The sequence below is a fragment of the Wolffia australiana genome, chromosome 2 (genome assembly GCF_029677425.1).
Source record: "Wolffia australiana isolate 7733 chromosome 2, ASM2967742v1".
Lineage (NCBI taxonomy): Eukaryota > Viridiplantae > Streptophyta > Magnoliopsida > Alismatales > Araceae > Wolffia > Wolffia australiana.
Genome location: NC_135836.1, coordinates 5,326,627 through 5,346,855, shown reverse-complemented (window position 1 = coordinate 5,346,855; position 20,229 = coordinate 5,326,627). Strand labels below are relative to the sequence as shown.

The window sequence follows — 20,229 nt, the reverse complement described above, 5'->3', positions numbered from 1 at the left end:
GTCATCCTGTTTACATTAAGTACCAAAAATGTTTGCCTGTCCTTTTTCCTAATATTGTTGCCTCAGAATCAGCCAGTTTATTTTGTCAAATATTGATTGATAGTGTCATTCCCTATTCATAATCTGCAATTTTACTTCTTGTAGGATCCAAAAATATAAAATATTGACTAATCTTGCAAGTGTTGAACTTAGTAAATAAAATTATTAACTTACCTCAGATATTTCATCAGAAATCAACAGTCTGAAAATGCTAGATGATTATTAAGCATTCATTCTTTCTATAAAGTATAATCCTCCTCATAAATGGATTTTTAGTTTCATTCATCTTGGGAAGAACTTCAATTTACTCATCTAGAGGAATCATAAACGTATCAACCATTTCTGTACAATTAATCAAGCACCAGTGATCTTAACTATAGAATAAATTTTTTAATTAATCTACATAGTAGCAAGGGTTTTCTGCTAGAAAGATCCAGATTCTAGATATATATTTATATATAGAAAACATCATAATAAATGATGAATGAAGGTCGCATGAGCGGGACGGTGGCTAGTGACGTCTGTATTTTTTTTTATAAGTGGAATCTGAACAATTAAATTAAAAACTATCAAAATATCTTAAAACGACTAAGATATTGGGCCAGGCCCAATCTCTACACGTGTCACGTGAAAGAATAGACAATTATTTATTATAAAATAATGTACTTTTTATTCATTAATCTCTGAATAGAAACAAGTATTAAGCGTGGGCGGCCAAGATCTAGAGAGAGAGATATAAAGATAGAAAGCGATGGAGAGAGAGATGGAAAGAGAGAGAAAGAAGACGTGGAAGGACAGCAGAGGCTTTTTGTCGGGCACGGGATTTCCGCTAAAAAGATCTAGAGAGAGATAGAAAAACAGGTCGGAAAAGAGATGTATAAAAGATAGAAAGAGAGATAAGATAGAGTAGAGAGGGAAGACAAGGAAACGGAGCTGAGACTTCATATTGGGCAAGATTTAGAGAGAGATCTATGATGAGATAGAAAGAGAGATGAATAAAGATAGAGAGCGATGGAGAGCTCTGGTTTCATGTTGGGCAATATCTAGAAAGAGATATGAGAGCTGAGGCTTCATGTTGGGCAAGATCTAGGGAGAGATATGAGAGCTGAGGCTTCATGTTGGGCACGATCTAGAGAGAGATATGAGAGCTGAGGCTTCATGTTGGGCGAGATCTAGAGAGAGATATGAGAGCTGAGGCTTCATGTTGGGCGAGATCTAGAGAGAGATATGAGAGCTGAGGCTTCATGTTGGGCGAGATCTAGAGAGAGATATGAGAGCTGAGGCTTCATGTTGGGCGAGATCTAGAGAGAGATATGAGAGCTGAGGCTTCATGTTGGGCGAGATCTAGAGAGAGATATGAGAGCTGAGGCTTCATGTTGGGCGAGATCTAGAGAGAGATATGAGAGCTGAGGGTTTATGTTGGGCAAGATCTAGAGAGATATGAGAGCTGAGGCTTCATGTTGGGCGAGATCTAGAGAGAGATATGGAGAGCTGAGGCTTCATGTTGGGCGAGATCTAGAGAGAGATATGAGAGCTGAGGCTTCATGTTGGGCGAGATCTAGAGAGAGATATGAGAGCTGAGGCTTCATGTTGGGCGAGATCTAGAGAGAGATATGAGAGCTGAGGCTTCATGTTGGGCGAGATCTAGAGAGAGATATGGAGAGCTGAGGCTTCATGTTGGGCGAGATCTAGAGAGAGATATGAGAGCTGAGGCTTCTTGTTGGGCAAGATCTAGATCTAGATATATATATAAAGAGAGAGAAAGAAAGAGAGAGAGATAGATGGTTAAAGATTGAAAGAGCTAGAGAGAGAGGGAAGATGGAGGAGAGAGAAAGGCTTCTTGTCAGGCAAGGCCTAGAGAGAGAGATTCAAAAAAGGGATAGGAGAGATGGATAAAGAAAGAAAGAGTTAGAGAGAGATGTATAGAGAGAGACAAAGTAGGTGACAATAGAGGACAAAGACGTGGCAGAGAGTGGGAGAGGCTTCTTGTCAGGCAAAACCTAGAGAGGGATTCAAAAAGAGATAGAAAGAGACAGTAAGAGAGAAATAGAAAGAGGAGAGAGAGAGAGAAAGTAACAGAGAGAGGGCAACGAGGAGGGAGATGGAGGCCTATTGTCTGGCATAACCTAGAGAGAGAATTAAAAAGAGATAGAAAGAGAGATAGATAAAAATTGAAAGAGCTAGAGAGAGAGATGAAGAGAACAAGAGAGAGAGTAAATGATAATAGAGAGAGGGAAGACGTGGGAGGAGAGAGAGTGCCGTCATGTCAGGCAAGACCTACATAGAGAGAGATTTAAAAAGAGATAGGAAGAGAGATGTAAAAAGATAGAAAGAGCTAGAGAGAGAGAGAGGATAGAGGAGAGAGAGCAAGCGAGAGAGAGAGGCTTCTTGTCTGGCCAGACCTACATAGAGAGAGAATTTAAAAGAGATAGAAAGAGAGATGCAAAAAGATATAAATAGCTAGAGAGAGAGATTGATAGCTAAAGAGATGGATGGATAGAGGAGAGAGTGCAAGAGAGATAGATGGATAGCTAGAGGAGAGAAAGCAAGAGAGAGATAGATAGCTAAATAGATAGACGGATAGAGGAGAGAGAGAGCAAGAGAGAGATGCTTCTTGTCAGGCATGAGAGAGAGAGATGTAAAAGAGATTGCAAGAGAGATGCGTAAAGCTAGAAGTGGCTAGAGAGAGAGATGGATACAGAGAGATTTAAAAAGAGATTGCAGGAGATGCATAAACATAGAAGTGGCTAGAGAGAGAGATTTAAAAAGAGATAGCAAGGGATATGCAGAAAGATAGAAGTAGCTAGAGAGAGAGAGATAAAAAGAGACAGCAAGAGAGAGGCATAATAGAAGTGGCTAGAGAGAGAGATTTAAAAAAAGACCGCAAGAGAGAGGCATAATAGAAGTGGCTAGAGAGAGAGATTTAAAAAAAGACAGCAAGAGAGAGGCATAATAGAAGTGGCTAGAGAGAGAGAGAGATGGATGGAGAGAGATAGAGATGGAGATAGGGAGAGTGATAATAGAGAGAGGGAGACGTGGAAGGGGAGAGAGAGAGAGAGGGAGAGGCCTCTTGTCTGGCATCTTGGCTTCGCCCCAAGGAGGAGATCTCCTCATCTGCGTGCGCTTCCTCGGTAGCGATTGCCGCGATGGCGGGAGGAGGCTGGTGCTGTCCCCCCATGGATCTCATGCGCTCCGAAGCCATGCAGCTCGTTCAGCTCATCATCCCCGTCGAAGCCGCCCATCGCACCCTCTCCTACGTCGGCGATCTCGGCCTCCTCCAGTTCAAAGACGTGAGAAATTTCACTTTTTTTTCCTTTTTTTTGGGGAAATCTTTCATCCCTTTTAAATAATTTAGTCGAGAAGACGGATTTTTGATTGGTTCTGAAGGGGATTCTCTTGTCCGTGATCGTAGAACGATGCGCTGGCCGTGTGGTTTTGATTATGCGTTAAATCGAAGTGAAAATTTTCTAATTTGGCGTGGCGTAAGAACAGAAGAAAATTGATCTTCGCATTTTTTACCTCTTGAACGTGTTGCCATCGGTGGTTATTCTATTGTTAGATTAGGGTCTCTTGGGGATTCTCTTGTCCGCGATCGTAGAAGGATGCGCTGGCCGTGTGGTTTTGATTATGCGTTAAATTGGAGTGAAAATTGTCTAATTTGGGGTGGCGTAAGAACAGAAGAAAATTGATCTTCGCATTGTTTATCTTTTGAACGTGTTGCCGTCAGTGGTTGTTCTATTCTAAGATTAGGTTCTGAAGTCGAGAAGATGGAATTTGGATAGATTCTTTAGGGGATTCTCTTGTCCGAGATCTCAGAACGATGCGCTGGCCGTGCGGTTTTAAGTAGAGGTTAAAATTTTCCAATTCGGCGTGGCATAAGAACAGGAGAAAATTGATATTCGCATTGTTTATCTTTTGAACGTGTTGTAAGATTATCTGATGTAAGATTATCTTTTGTAAGATTATCTGATGTAGTTTGATGAGTCTTCTGGTAGTTTTCGGCTTCTGACCGAATATCAATGTATTTTTTAGTTTTTTCCCCCCTTTTTGAGACTAGAGACTCCTCAGATCCTTAATCGGATGATAAATGCACAGAGACTTCACCTTCTCAGTTCTGTATAATTGCATGATTTGATTATTTTGTTAAACTGATTTCGAGCTTTCCATCAACTTCTCACATCCACCTGAAAATCACCTGAACTATGGTTCGGCACGATCGGTATTTTGTTTTCTGACATAGTCTAGCTACTAGATTCCATAGAGACTGTCCTGACTGGCCTTTCTCTTCTGTGATTTCACTTTTTATTTATCTGTATTCACTAAAACCAATTGTTTGTAAATTTATTTATTCATTTTCTTGTTTAATTCAAATTTTTTTTTCTTGTTTATACTATGTATTATGCTAATCTGTCCTGCTTGGAAGAAAGTCCAGGATAACATATTTGAAGATAAGTGAAGTTTAATCAATTCTAATCTTATTGCTTTGTATCAAGAGAAATGATTGGAAGTTTACTTGATGTTCAACTTTTCATTGAGCTGTTGATGACGTCTTATTTCATGGTGATACTAATTTACTATATTTTCTTCAGCTTAATGCGGATAAGAGCCCGTTCCAGAGAACATATGCGAACCAGGTATTTTTTTGCATCATGTCATCATCTCTTTGTCAGTTCCTAAAGGTGTTTCGAGGCGTTAATATAAAAACTTATTGGGAGAAGTTTGTTTTCTCGTCCAAATTTTACTCTATTTTTTCTTTAGGTAGATATCTTTGAATGCTGATCTCATATGCTGAAATGTTGATTTTAAACATTTTGCTAAAATTTCTTCCAAAAGATCTTGATGAAGTGGTATCTGTGAGAGTAAGGAAATTTATGTCTTCTCTTTAATTTTGTAATCAGTGTGGTTCATCTTTACATATCTTTTATTTCTAGTGCTTTCGTCCATTTACTGTCACCAAAACCTGCAGTATTTTTTTTGGTTTTCTATCTCAATTTCCACTGTAGCATCTTATAGCATTATCTATACTCTGTGGCTATCTCTTTTTTTTTGACTTCCACTCTGTTACAGATCAAGAGATGTGGTGAAATGGCACGCAAACTCCGATTTTTCAGGGATCAAATGTCAAAGGCTGGGATTCTTTCATCCGCAATCCCTGTGCTGGATCGAATTAATTTCGATGACTTGGAAGTATGGCATTTTCAGACTTATGCATTTTTCTGTGCATTGTGATAATGCGATCCCCGATTCTTTCAAAATAAAAAACGATCCCTGATTCCTCTCAGGGGCCTTTCCGTCCTTTGCAAATAAGATTTTCCTTGAAATAGATGTTGGCCTACCCTAAGGAGGGGAGAAAAGGCGTAGCCAGAAGGCCGAATCTTATGTGCAAATGAAGGAAATGTCCTTGAGAAGAGTCTGGGATGATATCATGTTGTCACTTTTTTGGCTTTTGTTGAGAGAAACTTTATGGATGCAGGTCAAGGTGGATGAGCTTGAAGCTGAGCTGATTGAAGTTAATGCCAACAGTGAAAAGCTGCTACGAACCTACAACGAGCTTCTGGAGTACAAGCTTGTTCTTCAGAAGGTTTGGTTATATTTTCTCATCTTCTGAAGTATGCGAACCTTAAGTTAAAATTGTTATCTGTTGTTTATATATTTTGTCAAACCTACTCTCGTGATTAATGGGTAAACATATCTGGCCTGCATTTATCTTTATCCATTGTGCAATCATGAGCAATTTTCCTCGGGATTCAGGGTTGGCTGAGAAATGATTGCCGCAGTATGAAGAATGGACGTCACAAATTTGATTAATCTTGTCGATGGTTGCTGTCACAAATCTTAACCTGCACAGCGATAAGGGTTTAATTAAAAAAACAGATTTGATTAATCTTGATGAAGTGGGAAACCCCCATTATACACAAGATTAATGAGCCTCGTAGCATGGATCTTATTACTCATTTAAAAGGAAGTCCTTTTAGTCATCTAAAGGGAAGCCCTATTTGTCATTCAAGGGGAAGCCCATGTAAGAGTTATCTAAGAGGAAGTTAATAGAGAGAAACTAATGGCGATAGGCTGACACATATGTTGAAGGAGCTGTTAAACTTTAACTTCATTCTTTGAGTTTATTTTTTTTTGAAAAATGATTCATTCTTTGAGTTTAGAGTTCTTGCCTTTAAAAAAGGAAACTATCCCATAGGATTCTTGTTTCTGACGGGCAATCTGAGAGAAAAATCGAGAGTTATAGAGTTCAAGAGAAAGTATCAAGATGGGAATAGTCAAGAAGATGGAGAAGAACACAGAGGGAGAAGGGCTAGAAACAAAATCAAGAATTTGACAAAGGAAATATAGGCCAGGATCACCCCCACAGGGATTTGCCTGTTATCCGAAGTTCTTTGGATTCTCATGCCATCGAGAGTGCACCCTTGCCCCAGTTCCTCGACAGTAATCTTTCCTTCCTTCTAGATCTGTCTTCTTTCTAGTGATGAAGGGATAGATGCCTAAATGATGGCATTTCCCTGTTCATGTTCATAGATATGCAACACTCACCCGTGGAATTTAAGGGGTACTCCATTTCTATCATAGTTAGTTACCTGGGGCAGAAGATTGTGCACTTGACATCAATTTATCGTGTGTTATTTCTGATATAACCTGGTGGTGGGATATTCATTAGAGGAGAAGCAAAATGTCGACTTTCTTCTTAGAGTTGAGACTTGTTACGTTTAGAAAATTTGAGCATGATTATAGAAAACCGTATTGTTTTATGAGAATTACCCAACTTTGTGCAATTGCCTTTTTTCTGGAAATCTTCTGCAAGGTTCAGTTTTCATGTGATTTTTTTGTCTTTGTTACTTTCAGACTGGCGAGTTCTTTTACTCTGCTCAGAGTGATGCAGCTGCCCAGCAAAGGGAGGTTGAAGCACAAAGTATTGGCGATGCTTCAATTGATAGCCCACTACTTGTGGAGCAAGTAAGGATTGATATGATTGCTTTGTTTTAATTTGTCGATCCACACTAGTGATTGTAGAGTAGAATGGAGAAGAAGAGCAAAGAAAATAAAACTTTAATTCAGCTTCAAAAGATGCACATTACAGCAATACACATCGTTTTTATACTAGCCATCTAATGGCTAGTTTTTCTAACGGCTAGTTTGACTAGCCGTTAAAAAGTTGATGGGCCTGAGTTAGGAAGCCCGAGGGTGGCTCATTTAAGCCCGATACTCTTCCAACTTCATGTGGGCTTATTAGTTGGCCCATGTCTTCAACATAATTTATTTCAAATTTTTATCGGTTATATATTTTGAATAGCATCATATTAATTGCAATTCTCGCATGATCTTCCCTATTCTTTTAAAAATTTCTGATATTAACTGGTTTCATTTTTTTTAGGAAATCTCAACTGATCCGTCCAAGCAAATTAAGCTTGGGTTTATCAGCGGGCTTGTACCAAAAGAAAAATCGCTGCCATTTGAAAGGATTCTCTTTCGTGCGACCAGAGGAAATGTGTTTCTGAGACAAGCATTGGTTGATGATCCTGTCACTGATCCAGTCTCTGGGGAGAAGGTTTGTTGTTCCTAACCCTGAGAGCTAGTTTTCGCTGGAGGATAGGATATAGTTAGCCGGTAACCATTTTTGGGGTAAGAATGAAGGAAAAGTGTAAGCAGTTGATGCCATCTAGCTCGGCTCCTACTGTCGCTGCCTTAAAACTTGTAGTGGAAGAAGAAATATTTATGGGCCTAGAATGTAGTCCACTCACTTTAATGGTACTTACTGGGCCTGATATGATTCTTTTTATATTTGGACCGCTAAAGGAAATTTATACAGGTTGATCACCGTTCAGGGTGATCTTATTTTTTTTCAAAGAGGGCAGTTATTTGAAAAGCTTTTGGTCCCGTGAAAATTTTAATATATTTCTACTCTCCCGTGTTTGTTAAAGAAAATGGATTAGTTTCCTGTTTACTTTTTTCTGCGACTCTAATTTGTGATTGATCAAATGTTAGCTGTCTTTTCTTAGCGATATATTGAGGAGGGTGTTATCTATCAGCATTTCCAGCGGTCTTGAAATAGTTAATCACGTTAATATAGGTTTTGCATTTTTTCTGTATCTTTTTGAGGATGTTATTCTGATAAGCCGTGTCACATTTCTTGGTTTAGTAATGGTATCTATGGGAATATAATTGACTCATCTGCCGTGCAACAGTGCTTAAAAAATGTATTTGTCGTGTTCTATTCTGGAGAAAGAGCAAAAACCAAGATCCTTAAGATCTGTGAAGCTTTTGGAGCCAATCGGTATCCATTCACTGAGGATGTCGGGAAGCAAAGACAGATGATTGAGGAGGTGGGATTCCTCTTTTACAATTTTTTTCAAGTTGTTGATTTTTAATTGGCTCAGATAGTTCTCTAGGGGTTGCCTTTGCACTTGCCACTACTGGTGGTGTATACAGAATGTTTGACGTTTATCTTATTTTCGGTTTGATTAGTTGTATCTTGCATTTAGTGTAAATGCTTTTTACTTTAGAAGTTCAAAAATATATTTTTTGATAATATGATTCGGTTGCTAAGTTCTTAACTCATTCCAAATAATTTTCGGCTTCAAATTTTTGTCATAGAGTTGATAGTCTTGGTTTTTTTCTCCATCCATTTGGAATTTTCTTCATGGAAGGATCACTTTTGAGGGTTTTCTTGAAAGTCTGCGGTGTTTATCATCTGTTTATTTTCCTGTGTAACACTGCAGAATGAGCGTTTCTCTCGGCAGTCGCCAATCAGATTAGGGTTTAGGAAAGACATCTCAAGTCTATTTTTCGTGAGTGACTGGTTTTAATACTAGTGACATAAAACCAGGCCCATTATGAATGAGTCATATGGGAAAGCTCAGAAATGGGCCAAGTAACTTTTGGCCCAGGAGTCAGCGACACACATAAAAGATTAAGGAAGACACAGCAAGGGTGCTGTGTCTAACACCTCCTTATTCCTTCACTGATTGCCGCCTAATATCACAATTAAAATCAAGGACGAGGTCAAAGAGATATTGCTTAAAACGCTTCCAAAAAAAGGTCAAAAAAGTTAGAAAAGACTGTGATGGTGATGGGGTAGGTATATATGAGGAAACAGGAACATAGAAAGTAACGCAGCCACATCATAGAAATGAAAATTTGACGTCATTCTTCGAGAAGTAGCTAGTTTTTTTGAGTCAAAAGAACTAGTTAATGTATGTATGTTGGGGGAATTTGGAAGTGATTTTTAGAATTCTATTGATTAGCTTGTTGTGACGTCAGACTCGATCCTTTGATTCAATTTTGTCTAAATTAGGTACGAATGTTTGTTGCTATCGCTGTTTGGAAAAGATGTAAATTTTTATTGGTTTTGTTAAGCTATCAATTAGTCTTGTTTATTTCTGGTCGTCAAGTGACTGTTTGCATTATATCTTTGCGTCCCTACCTTGTATAAAAATTGATAATTGTGGACGCAAGTTTATTAATACGTGGACCGTTTGTATTGTTCAAAAAAAATATGTGAACCGTTTATACATTGAAACATCTTATGTTGGTTTCCTATTGGTCGTCTCTACTTTATTGAATGTGTTGCGTTATGATTTCCAGGTGCACGGAAGAATATCAGAGTTAAAGACCACAATAGATATTGGACTTATGCATCGGGATAATTTACTCAAGAGTATCAGCCACCAATATGAATCGTGGAATCTTTTGGTCAGTAGCCTCGAATCTGCTGTAATAATTTTTTATACAATTTTTGTAATGCCTTGGGCGTATAAAATTATAAGAAATTATTTTGAAAATTGAAATAGCATATTTCCCGGGAAGAAGAGTTGCTTTATTCTGACTTGTATCTGTCATGGCCCAGGTGAGGAAAGAGAAATCTGTATACCACACGTTGAACATGCTTAGTCTTGACGTTTCCAAGAAATGCCTTGTTGCGGAGGGCTGGAGTCCAAAATTCGCATCCACTCAGGTGTTTGTCACGTGCATTTTATCTTAACTTGTGATAAAGACCTTATGTGGACTAAAATAAACCACATTGTAGAGCAGGGTATTAGAAGTTTTGTTCAACAGATTGGATTTCATTTTTCAACAATTTTTTCTTTCAGTTGAACTAATTTCTATTGTTCTTTAGTAGCCTTAGTAGGTGCAATAATAATGGCTTGTAAAATAATGTTATTTTATACTTCAGTCTTCTTTTGCTAGATTCGATTTTAGTTGCCTTATATATGATAAAATTTGTCATACCATATATATTTTTAACAAAAACATGAGAATCTATAGATAGTATTTAACTTGATATATAGCAATATTTTGAATCTTAATATAACAGGGAAACTACGTAAAATTGGTTAGAGGTTATTTATTTATTTAGTGTCATGCATTATATAACCCCATTTATTTTTCTTTCTGTTCTTCAGATCCAGGATGTTCTGCACCAAGCAACATTGGATAGCAACTCTCAAGTTGAATCTATTTTCCAAGTCTTGCACACTAGAGAACAACCCCCTACTTATTTTCGTATAAATAAGTTTTCCTCTGCGTTTCAAGAGATTGTTGATGCATATGGGTGAGTTATGACTTCTTGATCATCGGTCTATGTACTGAAAAAAAACGTGTTGGTAATAAAGATAAATTTGACAATCATCTCCTTTGGATTCTTTATCAGGGTCGCGAAGTATCAAGAAGCAAATCCAGCTGTATTCACAATCATCACATTCCCTTTTCTCTTTGCTGTCATGTTTGGTGACTGGGGGCATGGCTTATGTTTGTTGCTTGCAACCATGTACTTCATAATCAGAGAGAAAAAACTCTCTAGTCAGGTTTGCAACTGCGAATATCTTCTCCTAATCTTGTTTCTCAGCACACGGTTATTGAAACTTTTGTTGTGTATTTCAAACTTTAGTTGGATCTATTGGTGGCATCTCTGATGACTATGGCAAAAGAACAATGACGAGTGGTCAATGCCCCATCATTCGTGCTCACTCTTACGATGATGAAGTCGTGGACATCATCTATTGTCAGTCGGTAGGATGATGTTGACAATGGTGATTTTGTCTTGTCATCGCCTCTTATCACTCACCATCTATGAATCTCACTTGAATGACGAGCGATGGTGATGAAATAGTCATCATAATCATCATTCTTCTGCGAGTGGCATGATGCTGCTGATGATGAAATCGTCATCTTCACTCAACCTGTTATTGATGATGAGAGACGGTGATGGGTTGGATCTGGACAATTGCACTTTATTCCTTTGGGAACTAGTATAAAGCTGTGCACGATCTTAATGAATGACTTCTGAGTAAATTCAAAAATCTGAGTCGTCCCTTTAATTATAACAGAAGCTGGGAGATATTACGGAAATGACATTTGGGGGGCGCTATGTGATTATGATGATGGCGCTGTTCTCAATTTACACTGGATTGGTGTACAACGAATTCTTTTCCGTACCTTTTGAGCTGTTTGGAAAGTCGGCGTACGCATGCCGTGATTCTTCTTGCAGGTACATTGCTTGTCTCTTTTTGCTCATTGAAGGAATATTAAAGTATCCTGCTTAACTTGTTTAATTTAATTATTTTCCTTAGAGATGCATCTACCAGTGGTTTGGTTAAAGTCCGGAGTACATATCCATTTGGTGTGGATCCTGTATGGCATGGAAGTCGAAGTGAATTACCTTTTCTCAACTCGCTCAAGATGAAGATGTCAATACTCATTGGAGTGGCGCAGATGAATCTCGGCATCTTGCTTAGCTATTTCAATGGGAAATTCTTTAGCAATAGCCTCAATATCTGGTGAGTGGAATTTTTCTTTAACTTCGATCTTAAAACGTAGGAAATTCGTTTTATATATTTATGTATTTTTGCTAGTGAATTACCTTTACTCGGCTCACTTAAGATGAAGATGTGGACCTCGACCTCTTGTGAGCTATTTTAATTGGATAAATTAATAAAAGTAGCCTTAATATCTGGTGGGTGGAATTTTTCTCTAAGTTTTATCTAAGAATGTGGCAAAGTCTTATGATATATATTTATTTGTTTTTCGACGTGAATTACCTTTTCTTAGTTCGCTTGAAATTAAGATGCAGTTGTACCTCAGTATCTTGCTGACCTATTGGAAGTTCTTTAAAAACAACCTTAATATCCGATGGATTGATATTTTTTCCAATATCTGGTTATATATTTAAAATTTTCAATATATATATATTGTGAACAAGAAAACAATACTTCTTCATAATGAAATGAAAGAGATTACAGGGTTTTATAGGGAGCCCTAATGGGCTGACTAGAGATAGGGCCCTTAATGGGCTAACAGGAGAGAGAAAAATAAAGAAACGTAATAATCATATCAACACTCCCCCTCAAGCTGGAGCATGGATGTTTTCCACACCCAGCTTGGAACAAAGCTCCTCAAACCTAGGGGCATGAAGCCCTTTGGTGAAGATATCTGCAAGTTGTTCAGTGGACGGAACATATGGCGTGCAAAAATCTCCCGATTCAAGCTTCTCTTTGATGAAATGGCGATCGATCTCAATGTGCTTTGTACGATCATGCTGAACGGGGTCATGAGCAATGCTAATCGCCGATTTGTTGTCGCAGAACAGCTGGACAGGGGAGATAACTGGACACCGTAGCTCACGAAGAAGCTGGGTAATCCAAAGTGCTTCACACAGACCATGCGCAAGGGCACGGAACTCCGCTTCAGCACTTGATCGGGAGACCACTTTCTGCTTCTTGCTCCTCCAAGTAATCAGATTGCCGCCCAAGAAGGTGCAATATCCAGATGTGGACCGACGATCAACCACAGAGCCAGCATAATCTGCGTCGGTGTAGACTTCGAGACGCAGGCCGGTATGGCGACGAAACAATAGTCCACGGCCAATGGTGCCCTTCAGGAAACGGAGGAGACGATGAGCAGCATGAAAATGGCTCCTGCGAGGAGTCTGCATAAACTGACTCAGAACACCCACTGAATATGCAATGTCCGGACGAGTGTGGGTGAGATAAATCAGTTTGCCCACAAGTCTTCTATATGGTCCAGGCTCAGCAAGCTCCTCATCCGCATCGGCACCAAGTCGATGGTTTGCATCAATCGGTGTCGAAGAAGGCTTGGAGTCCTCCTTTCCAAGCTCACAGAGAAGGTCCACCGTATACTTTCTCTGACAAATAAAGATCCCGCTCGAAGAATATGCCACCTCTATACCAAGAAAGTACCTTAACGGGCCAAGATGGCGAATAGCAAATTCCGACGAAAGATACATAGCCAGCTCCGTAATGGTCGCCGTATCATCACCCGTAAGAATGATGTCATCCACGTACACAAGAAGAATAGCGACTCCCCCTGACGTGGAATGGCGGTAGAAGAGGGCGTGATCTCCATTACACTGACGGTATCCACGGCGCTTCATGGCCATCGTGAAACGACCAAACCACGCTCGAGGAGATTGCTTCAAGCCATATAGTGCTTTCTTCAGGCGACAGACAACAGACTTTGGAGACAACGGCACTAAGGAAGTGTAGCCAGGAGGTAATGCCATGTAGATCTCCTCAGTCAAATCACCATGCAGAAAAGCGTTCTTCACATCATATTGCTGCAAAATCCAGCCACTATCCGCAGCGAGGGCCAATAATATCCGCACCGTATTCAGCTTGGCGACGGGGGCAAATGTCTCTTGATAATCAATGCCATGCTTCTGAGTAAACCCTTGCGCCACAACCCGGGCTTTGTGCCTCTCAATAGAACCGTCGGAATTATGCTTCACAGCATACACCCAACGGCTACCCACTAGATGCTTCCCGGCCGGTAGAGGAACCAGATCCCACGTCTCATTTTGAGCAAGAGCATGAAGCTCCTCCGCCATAGCCTGACGCCAATGCGGAAACGAAAGGGCAATGTCCACCGTCTTTGGAAGGGAAGTGGCATCAAGTGAGGTGAGAAGGGCATGATAGGATGGTGAGAGACGGTGAGATGAGATGGATGCCTCTAATGGATAGAGAGGAGAAGAACGAGACGAGGGCAGCACGGCTAATGAGGAGGTTTCTGGAGGGGTGGAGGAAGAGGGAGGCGGGACAGCTGGAGAAGAAGAAGCAACCCGAGGTTTTCGACGAGCAAGAGTAATACCGTAGCGTTTTTCAGGCGGGCAGCGACGTATAGGTAGCGGTGGAATCAAGAAGTTTCGGCAGAAGAGGGAATTCAGCAGCAGGGACAGGAGGAGTCTCCACAGGAGGGACTGAGGCGGCGGCCGGAGACGGGTCGGGAGGCACAATCTCTGGAGGAGCAACAGGAGGAGACACTTCTGTCGGGGCCGGCGAAGAGGGACTAGAGACGGATGACGGAGGAGATGGTGGAGGAAGAATTAAGAATTCAAGTGGATCGGATGGAGATGTGGACGATGGTGGTTCTGGAGAAGAGGAGGAATAGTAGGGAAGAAATTCATCAAATGTGGCATCTTTGGTGACGACAAACCGACAAGAGGGTGGATGATAGCATAAATACCCTTTTTGGGTGGAAGAATAACCAACAAACACACATTTGATAGCACGAGGATCTAGTTTATCACGACCAAGTTGATGGTTAGGCGCATAGCAGACACATCCAAATACACGAGGGGTGAGATTAGTTCGGAGAGAGAGAGTGGGAAAGACATGCTGAAGACGGTCAATAGGAGTGGAATAGTCAAGCACTCGAGACGGAAGGCGGTTGAGGAGATGGATGGCGGTGGAGACGGCTTCCCCCCAAAAATACTTGGGCACATGCATATGGAAGAGAAGGCTCCGAGTCATGTCAAAGATGTGGCGGAATTTTCTTTCGGCAACGCCATTTTGCTGGGGTGTATAAGGGCAAGAGGTTTCATGGATAATGCCTTTGTCTCGAAAGAAAGTGCTTAACGAAGTGTTAACGTAGTCTTTAGCATTGTCGGAGCGGAAGCGACGAATTGATGTAGAAAATTGAGTCTGGACAAGTGAGTAGAATTGAGGAATGACACGTGATATCTCCGATTTGTTCTTTAAGAAATATGCCCACGTGAAACGAGTTGCATCGTCAATGAAGATGCATAGCCATCGAGAGCCGGAAGTGCTGTGAATAGGGGATGGTCCCCACACATCGGTGTGAATAAGGGAGAATGGGGTCAAAGAATGAGAAGAAGAGATAGGATACGTAGTGCGATGATGTTTCGCAATTCGACAAGCATTACAAACAAAACGGTCCACAGAATGGCCTTGAAAAAGTTTGGGAAAAGACGATAAAGAGTAGCAAAAGAAGGATGGCCGAGGCGTCGATGAAGAAGCCTGGCAGCTCGTGGGAAGTCGAAGGGAAACTGCCGCAGCAGCAACAGCAAAAGAAGTAACGAGGTCGAACAAGATAGAGCCCCTCATGCTCCTCAGCAATGGAAATCGTCCTCCCGACACCTTATCACGATAAAAACATGAAGTAGGAGAGAATGTAAGGTCTTGGTTCAAGTCGCGAACAAGGCTAGATAAGGAGAAGATGATGAGTAAGGCGTGGAACATGAAGAACTTTAGGTAGATGCATAGAAGAGGAAATAGCCACACGTCCAATACCGCTTGCGGTGAGAAGATCGCCGGAGGCTGTTTTGACTTTGGAGGATCCAGGGACGGGTTCATAAGTCACAAAGGCTCTTGGATTAGGAGTCATGTGGGCGGTGGCACCGGAATCAAGGAGCCAAGTAGAAGAGAAAGGAGAATGGCCAGAAGGGGATGGAGGTGTAGGAAGACCGGTGGACATACCTGCGTGGGCCAAGGAGCATGATCCCACGACTGGAGGATCCAGCAATTGGCGTAGACGTTCCATTTCTTCCGGAGTAAAGCTGGCGGGCGAGGGCGGGAGAAGACCATATGGCATAGGTACTTGACCCGGAGTAGGCACGGGACCGGCAGCAGGTGCGACAGTAGCAAGGTTACTCTGCTGCATGCGTTTCCGTTGAAGCTTGTAGCACGTCTCCTTAGAGTGACCTCGCTTCTTGCAGTAATTGCAAAACAGCGAAGGATCACCCTTCGGAGAATCCTCCGTCCGAGCAGTCTGACCACGCGGCAAAGAACTGGGTGGTGTAGTCGTCGATGGGCGCGCAGACGAAGAGGACTGAGCTACAAGTGCCGAAGCCGAGTTCTGGGCCTGCTGAAAGCGAGATTCTTCAACCCTCACACTGCGGAGCGCATCCTTGAAGGTAGGACCAGTCTCCCGATGTATAAGCTGAGCCCGTACCGCTTCATATTCCGGGTTCAGTCCCATAAGAAACTGGAAAACCCGAAGTTGAAGAGTATATTTGCGGTCCACCGAATGAGGGTCGGGCGGCATGTAGTGGTCAATCTCATTCCACAACGAAATGAGCTCCGTACTGTACTCCATGATAGACCGGTCTCCTTGACGCAGGTTGGCGGCCCGATGCACCAATTCGTACAGAGTCGCAATGTTGTGCTTCTTGGAGTGGCTCTCGAGTGCCGCTTCCCAGACCGCCCGAGCCGACTCTAGAGACAGGAATTCACCTTTAACACTGGGTGAAATACTGTCCAAGAGCCAGCGATGAACTACCCCCTCAACGTCCAGCCAGTCATAATACTTGGGATCGGTCCGGGGAGGTCCGTCTTCTAGAAGATGGCGCAAGAGCATGAGACGCCCCTTTAAAGTGATCTGGACGTACTGGCGCCATTGCAGAAGATTAAATCCAGTAAACATACCATCCGGAGGCATCCTAGGCAGAGAGAATGGCCCAGGAGAGGACGACCAATTCCCGGGCTCAAGAGGCACTGCAGCTGCATGTGGCGTAGATACCGGCGTCGAGTCTGGCGTAACAGTAGAGGTCTGGGCTTCTGGCGAATCAGCAGCAACCGGATTCGTCATTGTAGAATCCGGTGGCTCAATCAGAGTAGATCACAGTCAGAAGGTGCTGAACCAGCCACAAGAAACAACCGCACCGAGCGGTGGGATCTGCAAGAGCTGATGGCTCGACTGAGGCAGATACACGGCGCGGCGGATGCGGCTCGCGGCACGGACCGAGGCAGGTCGATGCGGACCGAAGCACGCGGCTGTGCGCGGCTGGCTGCTGCGCGCGCCGGGAGGCTTCGCGCGGCGGGCGACCGTGCGCGGCTGGCAGCTGCGCACGGCGGGCGGCTGCTCACGCCGGGCAGCTGTGCGCGGCAGCGTCGCGCGGCGGCTGCGCTGCGCGCGCCGGGAGGCTGCGCGCGGCGGGCGACCGTGCGCGGCTGGCAGCTGCGTACGGCAGGCGGTTGCTCGCGGCGGGCGGCTGGCTGCTGGGCGTGGCGAACTGCTGCACGCGACCCCCGGTGCAGGATACAGCGGACGGCGATGGACCGGAGTGCGAGATCAGGCGGTCGTGAGAACCGCCAGAGATCGGAGCGCAAGGTCAAGCCCAGGAAACCCAGATTAGGGTTAGGGTTAGGGCTCTGATACCATGTGAACAAGAAAACAATACTTCTTCATAATGAAATGAAAGAGATTACAGGGTTTTATAGGGAGCCCAAATGGGCTGATTAGAGATAGGGCCCTTAATGGGCTAACAGGAGAGAGAAAAATAAAGAAACGTAATAATCATATCAACATATATTAATTTTTTTCGAAGTGAATTATCTTTTATCAACTCGCATAAGATGAAGATGCAGATATATCTCGCCAACCTGTTGAGCTACTTCAATGAGAAATTCTTTAAAAATAACATAAATATCTTTAAATTTATTCTTATGTTTTTTCTATTTTTCATTTGAAGGATTTTCGTTGATATATCATTATACTGTTTTGTCTATGAGTAACATTTCCCATGGGTTACATTTTACAGGTACCAGTTCATTCCGCAGTTGATATTTCTGAACAGCCTGTTTGGATATCTGTCACTCCTCATAATTGTCAAGTGGTGCACTGGTTCGAAGTCTGATCTCTATCACGTAATGATATACATGTTTCTGAGCCCTACGGACGATCTCGGGGAAAATCAACTTTTCCCTGGACAGAAAACTCTTCAGGTTATTTTCCTAACTACGTGTCCTGCTTATTTTCCTTATTCTCGTAAATATGTGAAATTTTACCATGACACCCGTGTCTACATGTTAACAGCTTGTTTTGCTCCTACTGGCTCTTGTCTCCGTACCATGGATGTTATTTCCAAAGCCCTTTCTCATGAAGAGGGAACATGAGGCGGTGAGTTCTGGCCCCAAAATTTTCTCGTTCTTTTTTCCTTTCTGTTGATTGCTTGATCTTGGGTTGACAGATGATGAAAAAATTTTCATTGTCATTGTCATGTATGCTTAGGCTTCGACATCACTATGATAACGATGGCCATTTATCATCAACGGTGGGATGACAATGATGATGACAGATCTCGGAAACCAACTGATAAAGAAAATCCGTCATTGTCCACTTGTCATCTTTATCAATATCAAACTAAGTATGTCCAAGCATTTGGTTCAGTCATTGATGTAAGAATGATTATGACAATTCAAACGATGATCACCGCTCACGGGAACTAGATGATGATGAAGATGACGATCTGTCATCATTACCTTCCATTTGCCATCGTTTTTCTTGGCCCCAAACTAGGGTTCACAGATGATGGCAAGTTCATCATCATCATCCCCAAAACTCATCATTGTCATCGTCATCCATATTTGGGCCAGAACAAGAGATGATAACGCCTATGAAACTGATAATTCGTCATCCGTATTTGTGATCAACCGATAGATGGCGAAGAAGATGAAACTGATAATTCGTCATCGTCATCATTTTTTGCAAAACTCTAGCTTTGCTTGTAGTTTCACATTAATGAACATTTATACAACTTCCACTTTCAGAGGCATCAGGGACAGTCTTATGCACTGCTTCACAGTTCCGAGACAGACTCTGCAGAAATAGAGGCCGATCACGGAGGCCATGGTCATGGTCATGAAGAGTTTGAGTTCAGTGAGGTCTTCGTCCACCAGCTCATACACACTATAGAGTTTGTCCTTGGAGCTGTATCAAACACTGCCTCGTATCTGCGGTTGTGGGCATTAAGGTTCTCTTTTATTTGTGTAAAGTGATAACTTATAATAGAATAATGTCTCATTTCCTGCTTCAATAACTATATTGAGATTTGATATTTTTGCTTCAGTTTTTTTGATTGTATGCATCATAACTCAATAACTACTTCATTGGCTAGATTGAGTATCTATTTCTCTGCCTTTTAAACGTAGAAAGTTTTTTGCTTCTATTTTTGTTCGGCTGTATGCATCTTCACGGATTATCTACTTCAGTTGTTATTTTTGAGAAAGGATTTTTTGCTTTCTCTAAGAAGGTTTTTAGCTTCGGCTATTGTTTGATTGTAAGCATCTTAATTCACTTTCTATATCGGTAAACCTGTAAATATATTTCCTTTGCCTTTTTATCAAAATGTCTTTTGCTCCTATTTTTTGTTGTATGCGTCGTAACTAATTATCTAATTTCTTTCAATAAAGACTCATTATCTAATTCAATATATTTAAATTAAAAAAAGAATTTTCCCGCCTTCAATTTTGGTAAATATTGTGAGGAATTTTTTGACCTTTTAAGAAATGATATCTACTTAGTATGCATCCTAACTCAGTATCTACTTCAGTAACTTTTAAATTTTTATGCATCACAATTGAATCACTATTTTTGTTTGGTATTTCCCAGTCTGGCTCATTCAGAACTGTCAAGCGTCTTCTACGAAAAAGTACTTCTCCTAGCCTGGGGGTGAGTTCTCCACTAATCACTTTCTCTATTGTTTTTCAACATCTATTTGGCATAGCTCATTAACTTTTTGTCATAAAAAACCAGATATAACAATATCATTATACTCTTTATTGGTGGCATTGTCTTCATCTGTGCAACAATTGGAGTGCTTCTTGTGATGGAAACCCTAAGTGCCTTCCTGCATGCTTTGAGGCTCCACTGGGTGGAGTTCCAGAACAAGTTTTATGAAGGTGATGGCTATAAGTTTGCCCCTTTCTCATTCTCAACTCTGGATGAAGAAGATTAGTTTGAGGACTCCCAGATTGTTGTTTTAAGGGGGACAGTGAAATATTCAGAGTTATGCTCCTCCAAAGATTGCTGTGTATTCATGTTCATTCATCACGCCTCTTCAGATTCTTGTACTCAATAAGAAACCATCATAATTTATGATGAATTGATGTTATGATAATGGTAATGATGAGGTTTGGTTCATGCTTTGTA

General features: G+C 41.6%; 1 protein-coding gene across 1 annotated transcript; it reads left to right on the top strand.

Moving 5' to 3' along the window:
* Nucleotides 1–3,069: 3,069 nt before the first annotated feature.
* Nucleotides 3,070–20,229, top strand: LOC144716605 (V-type proton ATPase subunit a3-like). The gene is made up of 18 exons (XM_078591789.1): nt 3,070–3,329; nt 4,629–4,673; nt 5,107–5,226; nt 5,513–5,620; nt 6,892–7,002; nt 7,421–7,594; nt 8,232–8,369; nt 9,631–9,738; nt 9,893–10,000; nt 10,449–10,597; nt 10,697–10,850; nt 11,373–11,533; nt 11,616–11,822; nt 17,840–18,023; nt 18,115–18,198; nt 18,849–19,051; nt 19,690–19,749; nt 19,834–20,229. The coding sequence occupies exons 1-18, from the start codon at nt 3,186–3,188 to the stop codon at nt 20,033–20,035; spliced, it is 2,460 nt and encodes an 819-aa protein (XP_078447915.1). The 5' UTR covers nt 3,070–3,185; the 3' UTR covers nt 20,036–20,229.